This window comes from Drosophila arizonae, chromosome 5 (assembly GCF_054131065.1).
Source record: "Drosophila arizonae isolate 15081-1271.41 chromosome 5, UAZ_ARI_1.0, whole genome shotgun sequence".
Classification (NCBI taxonomy): domain Eukaryota; kingdom Metazoa; phylum Arthropoda; class Insecta; order Diptera; family Drosophilidae; genus Drosophila; species Drosophila arizonae.
Window position 1 is genome coordinate 8,014,960 of NC_142925.1, and position 12,172 is coordinate 8,027,131.

Consider the following 12,172-nt stretch of genomic DNA (forward strand, 5'->3'; position numbering starts at 1 on the left):
TTTCTTCAAATATTTAAACTCTACTTGCATTATAAATAACGTTTGGTCTAAGTGCTCTTAAAAATATTCTTATAAATTACATTTAAGTGACTCTCTTAGCCCCTTCTTTTATTATTTTATGATTTTTTGTTTATACGTGTGTCGTAAAGTCAAGCTGTTGGCATTACAAAACTACCTCAAGCATATAGCAATTTCAGCTATTTTTACGAGCCAAGCACGAAGTGCATCAATTTAATTGAACCCAGCGCTGCAAAATAGTAGCAACAACCACCAAATAATAATAATAATAATAATAATAAGAGCCACTGGGTACTGGAGGGCAAAGATACCAAACACCGACCCAGAAATTGATACCGATCCGCTGTGGGTGACAACCAACAACAGCAACAACAACAACAACAACAACATTGGGTTATCGCTGGCTCGCACCGAAAAGTGCAAATGTCGCATATTAAATTAACGCTGATGGCCCCAACAACAAAAGCAACAACAACAACAAAGAGAGCAACAAAAGCAACAAGATTATTTGAAGCGTAAAAAATGAAGGCAAAAAGAGGTGATAAACAAGAAAATCTATGTAAATGAATCCACAAGGGACTACCAAAATACCCTGTAAAAAACGGCCATAATAGACATAAAATAAACAAATAAACAAATCAAATATAAGAAAAGACTTCTCTGAAAAATGAAATAATGTTTGATTTTTGTAGTTATATTTATAGTATAATTAATAAATAAAATCTATTTATTTATTCTCATTATATTTTACATGTCTGGGAAAAATATAGGAGCTCAGAAGTTGCTTTTCTTATAGATAGAGGCGGTTAAAATATAAAATAAATTCTATATTTAGGATACTTTTCATATGAAATTTTTCTACAGTAGATTTCCGAGTTTTGACTACCAAAGTTTTGAAAAAAAAAAACTTTATTATTATTATTATTATTATTATTTTTTTTTTTTTATTTTTTATTTATTTATTTTTTTTTTTTTTGTAATATGTAACACATAGCTCTTGGCAGCTCTTATAAAAACTAGCCCAATTAGACAGCTATTATAGGAAATTAACTCATTAAGTAAGCTCATTTGAAATACAGTTTATTTTATAGAAGGTAAGTTGGTGCAGAAAACTGGATAATAGGTTCATTAGGCGAGGTCTAATAGCAGCTGTTTATATAGAAAAATATTAACGAAAAGCTGAATGAAATGAATGAAGCAAGATATATAAAATTGACAGGGAACATTAATATTAGTAGAGCAATAAGATTAATAGTCAAATATATATAGGGAATATATACATGCAGTTCATATAAATTCATCTAGATGTTTCTCCTAGACGAGCCGCCACACTCCATAATCAGTGGCCGCAAAAACAAAATATGGCAAACATATTTCAAACTGCCAGCCATTTAATGACTGTCATTTTCGACTATATTTCACATTTACAGGGTATAAAAAAGCATGAGAAATAAAATCGGTGGACATTTAAATTGGAAACGTTTTATCTGGTCGAGTGTAAATATTATTGCGACTAATGAGTGCTGTCAACGACAGCCGCACTATCATTTTCGGTGGGACAGTCAATCAATCAATCAGCCAATCAGTCAATCAAGCCGCCATAACGCTCAATGCGGGTCATTTATGCAATTTGTCAATTTGCCAATTTGCCAACGTCTGACAAACGAAATGAAATAGACACATTTATTGGCTACGAATTTATGAGCATAAGAAAATTATTTATGTTCTACTTTTCTCTCTCACTCTCACTATCTCTCTATCTCTCTCTCTCTCTCTTGCTGCTTGCTGACAAAAACGGGTCAAAGTTATAAATCTCGTCTATAAAACATATTCGATACGTTTGCTATTTGCTGATGTGTAACAAATCAACAACTGTTTGGAAAAACTCGGGCATAATGAAGCAGATAAAGAAAACATTACTCATACGCAAGGTTAACCACTTGTTCAACACAAGACCGAACCGAACAACTCGCAGGCAGCAACCACAGTCAAACTCAAGTATAACGCATGTTATCACACACACACATACACATACAAACGAAAATATATATAAAGAAAAACTTGTAATAATTTGACGAAAAAAAAATGTGATAAAACGATGACAAAAACTGTCTAGACTTTCTTGCTTGAGACGGGAAAATTGCTTTTCTTATAGCGGCCATTGTTTATGTACGTATTAAAGTCGTTAAAATTGTGCACTGTCGGGCATACGAAAAGTCAAAATTTCCATTTGTGTAAAACACGAAATATTTCTAGAATTTTACGAGCACGAAGAAGATACAACAACAACAACAACAACAGCAACAACAATGCAGCTTAGGCGGATTTATTGACGCAATTGATTTGAATAAATTTCGTATTGGTTTTTATTTGGGTTTTTGCTTTGATTAAATATACTATATACATACATATATAGTATATGCACGTTTATACACATTGAACAATTTTGTAAACACCAATTGGCCATAAAATTGCGTTCACCAAATAAATTCACTTTATATACATATGTCTATGTCTATATATATGTATATTTAACATTTTCTAATTACAACAACAAAAATTTTTTAGGAATCTCGAATTACAACAATTTAAGTTCATAAAATCAAATAGAAAAAAAGTAAACAAATTTCAGCCGGGCGAAACTGACTGCAGAATACGCGCTCAAGCTACGTAAACAGTTCAATCTATTACAAAGTCTATCTTTTATAGATATGCAATATAATATTTTTAGGAAGAAAATTACTAATATGAATGTAACTGTTCAGAAAATTCTTTACTCTAAAATAGATCTAAGTATATATTTTATCTGACTGAAGTCGACATGCATGATTCTTTTTGAAGAGATATGAAAGTGTGTTAGCTGCAGACAGAGTTATATAACACATATCAAGTCTTCATAAAGATACCTTTTTCACAAAACTGATATACCCCATTTCTACTACTTATACTCCCTTTCAGTTGACACCCTTTTACTATAACAATAATCCGAAATGACAAACCGATAACAAGAAACAATCAAACATACTTTGTTCACACTTATTAAACGCGACTCTAAACAGTCTAATAATAATGACATATGATGGATTATTAAAACGATTTTCTCGACTGAGTTAAAAATCTATTGACAAATGGCTTATTTGTCGTTCTCTCTGTGTCACTCAAAACAAACGCCGGTCAAACCATAACAAAATCGCATTTTCGAATAATGCGACTTTCCACAGATAATTATAGACTAGACATATAGGCATTGTCTGCACACACATATATGTATATACCACAGTATACGTATATGTGTGACGCCTTCAAATGTCTGAGATACATATGAACGATATGGTTCGTTGGACCGTATATTAATAAAGACATAATTGATGTGTACAATGAGCCTCACGAAATTCTGTTGACTATTTTAATATGAGTTGTTTATTTTTTTTTTAGATTATAAGTAAAAAAAAAAAAAAGAAAAACTTTGTTATGCCTCAATTGGAGCTCTGCTTAACTGCGAATGAGTCATGACTGGCTTGATTCTTACTTTGTTTTGGGTCGTTTTTATGATGTTTGCTAACTATTGTTTATTGTTGACTTCTTCAAGGCTGAAAACAATTGTATTTCGAATGTAAATCAAAAGCTCAGCTAGATGTTATGTTAATTAGAGTGGAAAATGCGAAAGGAGTATGAGTAGATATACATGTATATGAATGTGTATATAATATGTATATTGTATATATATGTATTAAATATATACTAGAGAGTTGACAAACATTTTGATTGCAATATTTTTTATTTATTTTTTATAAATTATATTTAATTCATTTTGATGTTTATATTGGATTGAAATTGTTTAATGAAACTTATAATATCTATATATAGTAGCTGCTATATATAAATTATAAATTTTGCTCTGAATTAAAATACTTTTTAATTGGAAAAAAAAACAAAAAACAAAAACATAAAAACAAACAAGAAAATAGCAACGTTTATTTATTATTTTTGCGAAATTCTCTACAAATTTCCATTCTGTAAAATATGTCAAAAATGTGTAATGCAAATGGTAACACGAAAATCTATGGGCTGACATCTGTTGCAATTGAAATTGCATTATTAGCTATTTTTTGCTGCATCTATTGATCCAACAAATGTAAATGTAGTAAACACACTCACCCACACACAGAAATATGCATTAGAGTACTACTCGTGCATTCATCTCAAACACATTCTGTGGAGCACTCGAAGCCAGTGACAGCAATAATCAAATCTACATATGTAAATTGATTGAAACCCTCGTCAGACATTTTCCTCGCATTTTTTTCTGTTATTTGACCAAGTGGAAAACAGAAGAGTAGAAATATTTGTATCTTTTCTGCATGCTCGCGCATATTCAGTGACAATGCTCAATATTCGCAGCAGTAAATTGAGTCGGGTCATAAAAAAGGCAGGCGTCAAACGTTATGCTTTGTGCAAATCAAATTTGTAACGCCCCCCAATTGGCATGCCCATGCTCGTGCTATGGCCCCCCATTGTCACAATGCTGCCCATCTGTTTTTCGCTGTTGTTGTAGCTGGCATGCACATGGTGGCAAAGCTCTGCGAGCGAGAAAGAGAGAGAGAAAAGCTCTGCATGCATTGCAAACACAATCAGCTGAGCGTCGAAAGCTTTCAACTTGCTGCGCAGTTTCGTTTCAGCGTCAATGCAAACAAACATATGTTTGTGTTTTCGTGCGCTCGCTTTTGCGTGTATGTGTGAGTGTGTGTACTTCTGCATGCTGGTCACAACGTCAACAAAGCACAGCTGTGTATGTGCGCCATAAGCTTTGTAAATTGGCGCGCTCACGACGCGTGCTCTCTCTCACTGAGACGCTAACTCGCTCTCACTACCGCTCTCGTGTTCTCTCTGACTGTTCCAATTCGCCGTCCCCACCCCCACTCACTGTAAAAACTCACTCGCTTATTGCGCACCTTTCAAGCTGTCAACAAAGTGAACCCCATTGAGTTGTTACGACAACAGCGGCGCATTGTACAACTGTAACGGCATATTCGAGCCAAGGCTATGGAAATTTAAAAATACTTGCACATTTGCAATCATCCCCTAGATTACAGTTAAATTCTGCCAATCATAATAAAAATTTGCTACGCGAGTTTTCTTATCTTTACGTGACGGGGTAGTTTGTTATAGCGCGTTTTCACTGTCCCATGACCGTTGACTTTATAACTGGTTTTCCAGACGGAATGGAAACGGTAGCGCATTCGCCATATAACAGGGCGCCCAAGTCTATGATATTTGTGTTTAGCTAGGGCCGCTGCCAAGTGCACAACGCACAAGGTCATTGTAAATGTGTTTTTATTATAGAAAACAAAATTTCTATAATTCTACAAATTCTATTTCTTGCTTGCCCCAGAAAAACTGTTTAAAACCGAAAGCACCACAACAATATTTGTATTTGCTTTAGCTAAATACAATTTCGTAATGTAGCGTATGTATATTTATTTACGTCGCAAGGTCGTCGTCATCAGACATTTACAGCCGCGCCATGGGCTAGTTTATGAGGCCCCAGTTTTGGGCGCTAGCCACACAAATTGGAAAAATCTATTAAAAAAAAAAAAAAAAAAAAATTAAGAGAAATTTGAAACAAAACAGGCCACGCGAAATGCGTATTGATAGATATTCTATTCATTTCTATTTGGTGTCATCAAAATTGTTGTGATAAGTTCTTATCTGATTGGAGCTGTAGGGGCGGCAGCACCGTTAGTAGCATAAGCAGGAGACTTACATCAGATGAGAACTTATTGCATCGTCTAATTTCGGCATAAAAAAACAAAAATCAAATTATTTTCGAAGCGCCCAAACCATAATTTGAACGCAAAAGCTTCCTGCAAATCCGCCCCTGTGCGCATGACGGCGACCTACACACAAAAACAAAAACAACAAACAGCGCCAACAACAACAGCAACAGCAGCACAAAAGCACACGACGAGCTGAGCACCAGCAGCAGCAGCAGCAGCAACTGGCAAAACGGGCCAGAAGAATATACAGACAACACACGAAGGCGAGTTCGTTCTTGTGTTGTGGTTTTTAGTTGAGCGTTTGCTGGCGTTGCGAACGGACTGAGAGAGAGACACCATCAGAAATTCAAATAAAACTAACAGCCAAAGCAACAGCAACTGCACCAGCAACAACAACAACAACAACAATTAGAAAAGCTAAACAACAATAACTATAACAACAACAAACAAACAACAAAATAAAGTAACAAAAACAAAGAGGTGGCTTTTTGTCGTAGTAAAACGCCATTGACTGGAATATTTTGAGCGCAGAGACAGAAAGACAGCTGGAAAGAGATAGACAAGAGAGACGTAGAGCGGGGCAGCAGGTAGTCTGGCAAGTGGCCCCTGCTTAACACTCCAAACACACTCACATACAAACGCACACGCACATAAAAACAATTTGTTGTGGTTTTCTTTGTTTCGACAACAACAAATTTTGTTAAATTAGTGCGCAATTACAACAACAACGACAACAACAACAACGAAGGCAAATACAAACGTGCGCAGCAAATTGTTTAAATCGACAATTGCAATAGGAAAAAAAAAATAACGCTGCGCAAAAAAAACAAAACAACAACAACATAGAGCACAAAACGTTGCATTACGACATCAAAAAATAATATATACTATATATAATAACGAAATTCAATGTAAAACGCAACTTAAGTTCTCCCGAAAATCAATAAGCAACAAAAGGCAAGCAGCGAAGGAGCAGGCAGAGACAGAGGCTGCGACAGCAGCAGCAAGAAGAAGAAGAAGAACAAGCACAGCACAACTGGCTGAACAAGAACCGTAAAAGCTTTACCACTTAAGGCAAAGCTTCAAAGTGCAGTTAAACGCAGCCAGCACGCAACAGCAACGCAGAGCTGAACCTGAACAAAAACAAAAGCAAAAGCAAAACAAAAAGTGAAAAGTTAAATTTACATAATTCATTGGCCGCTGCGACAGCATTTAAGAGTGCTACAGTGACTGTGTGAGAGAGTGTGAGGGAGATAGACACAGACAAAGAGAGCGTGCAAGATGCCCTCATTGCTGGAGGCGCTTGAGCGCAAATATTTCGCCGAATGCGAATTCGAGAACGCCAATCAACCCGAGCTGCACAAGCGCTCCGATTTGCCCAATGATTTCACAGTTACCAAATGTGGCGGCCGCATGGAGTTCTCCATATTTATACCCCGTCTCTCGCCCCTGACCAGTGTGCCCGCTCTGCTGGTGCTCAATGACTGCGACATCGACTGCGCCGGCGATTTCGACAGCATTCGGGAGAAATGTCAGCGTGTGCGTGAGCTGGATCTGGCACAGAACAAGCTACAGGACTGGCATGAGGTCTTCAACATACTGAAGCATATGCCGCGCATTGAGTTTCTCAACCTGAGTAAGAATCAGCTGATGAATGTGCCCAGTGCGCTGCAGGCGGCGCCAACGATCAATCTGAAGAATCTGGTGCTCAATGGCACCTACCTGGACTGGATGTGTGTGGATGCACTGCTGCAGAACTTGCCGGTGCTGCAGGAGCTGCACTTGAGCCTCAACAACTACACCAGCGTGCTGCTCGACGCGGCGGCCGAGGGCAGTTGCCAGTGTGTGCCACAGACAGAAACGGGAAGCGAGGCAGAAGCAAAAGCGGAAGCGGATACGGAAAAGGAGACGTGTTGCAGCCTGTGCCAGGGTCGTCGCAAGCTAACCCAGGCACATGGCACTCTGAAGACCCTGCACTTCACCGGCAATCCCATCGAGCACTGGGAGGAGATCTGTCGGCTCGGTCGACTGTTTCCCCGCCTGGAGGCCCTGGTGCTGGCCGAATGCCCTATCAAATCCCTGCAGGCGTCTAACACAGCCGAATTGGATTCGGCCACTGCCAGCGAGTGCCACAAATACTTTCCCTGCCTCAAGCTGCTCAATCTGAGCTGTGCTCAGCTCAATAGCTGGGCGGACATCGATGAGCTGGCCAAATACGAACAGCTGCAGAATCTGCGCGTCAAGCATTGGCCCCTCTGGGAGACGCTGGAGTGCACGGAGCACGAACGTCGCCAGCTGCTGATTGCACGACTGCCAAATGTGTCCATGCTCAATGGCGGCGGCAAGATCAGCGTGGACGAGCGCGTCGATGCGGAACGTGCCTTTGTGCGTCACTATATGGACAAGCCGGAAGCGGAGCGCCCCGCACGCTATGCCGAACTGCTGGCGGTGCATGGCCAATTGGATCCGTTGGTCAATGTGAATCTGAAGCCAGAGAAGCGGGTGAAGGTCGTCTTCACGTACAACGATGTGAGCGAAAGTCGCTTCGTGGACATCTATCTGACGGTCAACGACCTGAAGGTCAAACTGGAGAAGCTCATCGGACTGGCGCCCAACAAGATGCGTCTCTACTATCTCGATCAGGACTACAAGGAGTTCGGGCCGGAGGAGATGCGGTATCCCAATAAACAACTCTACAGCTATAATATACAGTCGGGAGATGAGATCATTATCGACGCCAAGAAGTAAATCCGGAAGGCAGAAGTATCGATGGACTATTGGAATGATGATAATTCCTGGAAATGTTGCTACATTTGTGAACGAGCGGTGCTAAGAGCAACAACAATTTGTGATCTTGTATCAAGCTTCTTACTGACGGATACAAAAGCCCAACCAACATGCATATATCTATCTATCTATATATATAAAAATACAGACATATATATGTTATGAACAACTTTATTCAATCGTATATATTTTTACAATTATTTACCGCCTTCCGACAAAACCGATCTACTGTATATATATTTCAATGGCCAAAACACACACAGACATACAAGTAAAACACACCCACGCACACACTTGTCCATATATAAAGATATATTTTAATTAACATCCTAACCTAAGCCAACTACAAACTAAAAACAAAATACTTAAGTATAACAAACAAGCATTATATTAAAATTTAAAACAATTTTTGCTGAAATATGACTCAGAGTTTTTCTTTCTCTCGTTTTTAATGGATTCATTGTTATCGATTGGCTGGGAGTTGTCGTTGCGATAAGATACAGTTTGGAGTGCTAGGAAATACATATGCGCTAGATCTATTGTCTATGTCACGAACACTCGTTGGGAGAAAAAAAGTGAAACAAGTGAAGTCTAGCTGCGCAACACTGAAGTTTGAATACCCTTTAGGAGATGGGACTTTGATATCATTTTAGAGAACGCTGTTTATTACAAGATGAGAGCTTTTGCATGACAGTTTTTAATCTTATCATATAAGAATATTGTCATTTAATATGCCTGAAAACATAAGAGAGCGTGGGAGAAAAAGTAAGAAAATTCCCTTAGCACTTAGTTCTAGGCTATATGATATCATAGCCCAAAGTTAATTTTAAATTAAAAAAAAAAAAAACTTTTCTTATGAAATATTCAAAGAGTGAAAGAACTTCTGTTGTTGACCTCTAGTTTCTATGAAAGTAATATGATACGAAATGGCGACTTGACCGACGTAGAAATGGTATATATAGAAGTTACGTACTCATAGATTATTAGCTATGCCATGCACGCAACTCGCTTGCGTTACATTTTTCATGAAACAATCATAATACCCTCTCCAAGTATAGGAAAATGAAATAAAAACTTCGTGACTCTCTGGTATTGCACGCGCATCGTTTGTTGGGATCCGCTTCGTTTTTCTAAAAGCTTTCAATTATGGCAAGCGACAACTCGATCTGTTGATGTATTGCCAACATCTAAGCCAAAGCTTCCGTCATGCTTAATAAGCATTTTATACTTTATATATAATATATACGCACACATCTTTTATATGATATTATTGGATTATAATAAAAAGTGCAAACTGTTTAAAGTTGAAACTTGTTCTGCGTCTCCCACACACAATTAACATCGCAATATGAATCAGAATTTATGATTGGGGTTATTTGTGCATAGTTTATTTTAATTGGCACTTTTTTTTTAACTGAATAAACAGAACATATGAGTTTATGATCTTCTAGACTGCGATCTTAAAAGGAGAACCGCAAATATTTGGCGCAAAGATTCAAAGCTTTATGCGAATGCAAATCAAAATGGTTTTAATGGACTTATTTATATGGTTAACCACAAAAGTTCTTAAAGTTTTAGCAATTCAAAATTGCATTAGCTCACGATTCATTTATATGCACTATAAAAGATTGTTTTGCAAACAAAAAATTGCATGTAAGACATTTGAGTGTTAGTTCAAGAATTTATAAAAGAAATAGAAAAGAATAATAAAATATTTAAATATTTAAAAAGAAAAATATATCTGAATATAGATTTTTTTTAAGCAAACCTTACTCTATTAAATTGTTTTATTTTTTATAATTTAATTTTAAACTATGATTTAGGCAAGCAAAACATTTAGATATTATTGTAAAATCTTTTATATTCTACATATTTTTTATAATTATTTTTAAAATTTTTTATTCATTGTCTAAATAATATAAAAATTTTTAAACAAGAATTTTTTATAAATTTGCTGATATTGAAATACATATCTAATAAATTTATCGAAACCAAAAAATGTTATAATTAATTTTAAAATGTATTTCTTGAAGTAATTTATTTCTCTGTACCTGTTGTGTTTTGTAACAATTTGATAGAGCCTAAGCTAAATAAGCTAAAAGCTCTGCGTGTATGCTAAATTAATTGCATAAAGCTTGTTGCATAAATACCAATGCACCTACACACTTACATGCAAACTATTAAAGAACACAGTCTAGAATTATTATGTCAATAAGAGTAAAAACAAAAAACAAAAACCTAAAATTAATTAATGAGGAGTATTAATGAATTATGCAATTTTAAAGAATTTTAAATAAATAAATTAATTTCATTATTATGGAGAATGTTTCTATTGAGGATAGAAATTTGATTTTGATTGTTTTTTGCTGCAATAAACAAAATAAAAATGCTCATAAATATTGTAAGGCTAATGTTGCTATAAAAACAAGCAACAACTACAATTTTGGCAAATCAAATATTTGGCATATGCAAAAGTATTCAATAAGAAATATGTTTTAATCAATCAAAGTTTATGGCATTTTGAGAGCTGCCTTCGCCACAAAACATTCTGCCATGGGAATTTTTTCACAAATTTTTCCTATTGCCTTTCTGTGTATATGTGTGTGTGTGTGTGCCGGCAATGAATACAGATAGATGCCTGAACTGCCTGTAGGCTGTCGGCCTACATGCAACAGAAGCTAATGCAAACAAGTTCTCCAGAAACTGGGTCAATGCAGCATGCAGTGTCTGCCTCAGGCTCCAAGTCAGCTTTAGAATATATTAGAATTTATTAGCTAATATAGTATACGTATGTATCAATGGGTCTATAATAAAGCAATAGATCTATCATAAAGCCTATACATAGTTGTAATTGTAATGGGCCATCAAAATTTGTTCCAGCCATAAATGCGAACTCACACGCCCACCTTCAATCAATGGCAGCCCACCTATATTTGCATTAACTATCTGCCAAAAAATAAAATTTATATAGAAATGAGGCGTCGACATTTATGGCTAATGACGTATATCAAGCATACGACACGAAATATCGAAAAAACCTCTAGAGATCGTGACTAAACGAAGGAGCTCCAAACGCCCACAAAATGACAAGCTCTAAAAAGAAATAAAATGTGCGAAAAAGTATTGGCAAAAAAAAAAAATACGTAGACAATTTTATGACGAAGTCGCAGGTGTAACAAAATAAAATAAAATGCAAAATAAAATCAAATCAAATAAACGATCATAAAAATGCAAGGTGTGTAGAAAAAAAAAATAGCGAAAAACAGTTTATGTAGATAATTAATAAAATTTACACATGGAGGTTTTTTGGAAAGTCTATAGCCAGGGAAGGTTTTAAACGCTCGTAGCGCTCAGCAAACGATCGAGTTGTGATTTGTACGGCAAACGCGACACACGTCCGTATACCCAATTTCCGAGCTCTATTATCAGCCGTATATATATTACTATAAAAATATATATATTTGTGTTATTTTTCGTAAAGTGTTGAAGTGTGTGTTTTGGGGCGGGGAAATGCACTTAAAATGGATCCAGAGAATGATGTTTATGCCTTCTATGATATAAGAGGCTTCAAGCGGTGCGATGATGCAACA

At 36.4% G+C, this 12,172-nt stretch overlaps 2 protein-coding genes across 16 annotated transcripts in view; both read left to right on the top strand.

The window, feature by feature from the left end:
• Window positions 1-12,172, top strand: part of KCNQ (KCNQ potassium channel) — a 63,425-nt gene that overhangs the window by 38,808 nt on the left and 12,445 nt on the right. For 2 of the 15 annotated variants that reach the window (XM_089470283.1, XM_089470289.1), the window contains exon 1: window positions 11,142-12,156. The exons of 2 other annotated variants lie outside the window; for them this stretch is intronic. In XM_089470283.1, coding sequence (XP_089326409.1) covers window positions 12,104-12,156 — 53 coding nt within the window. In that variant the 5' untranslated portion in view covers window positions 11,142-12,103. Of the gene's footprint in view, window positions 1-11,133; window positions 12,157-12,172 lie in introns of those variants that run through there. 11 more of the 15 variants (XM_089470285.1, XM_089470284.1, XM_089470288.1 and 8 more) reach the window with 11 other exon arrangements.
• Window positions 5,076-9,000, top strand: mlt (tubulin folding cofactor E like protein mlt). Its single transcript, XM_018011165.2, has one exon. The coding sequence runs from the start codon at window positions 7,077-7,079 to the stop codon at window positions 8,541-8,543; it is 1,467 nt and encodes a 488-aa protein (XP_017866654.1). The 5' UTR covers window positions 5,076-7,076; the 3' UTR covers window positions 8,544-9,000.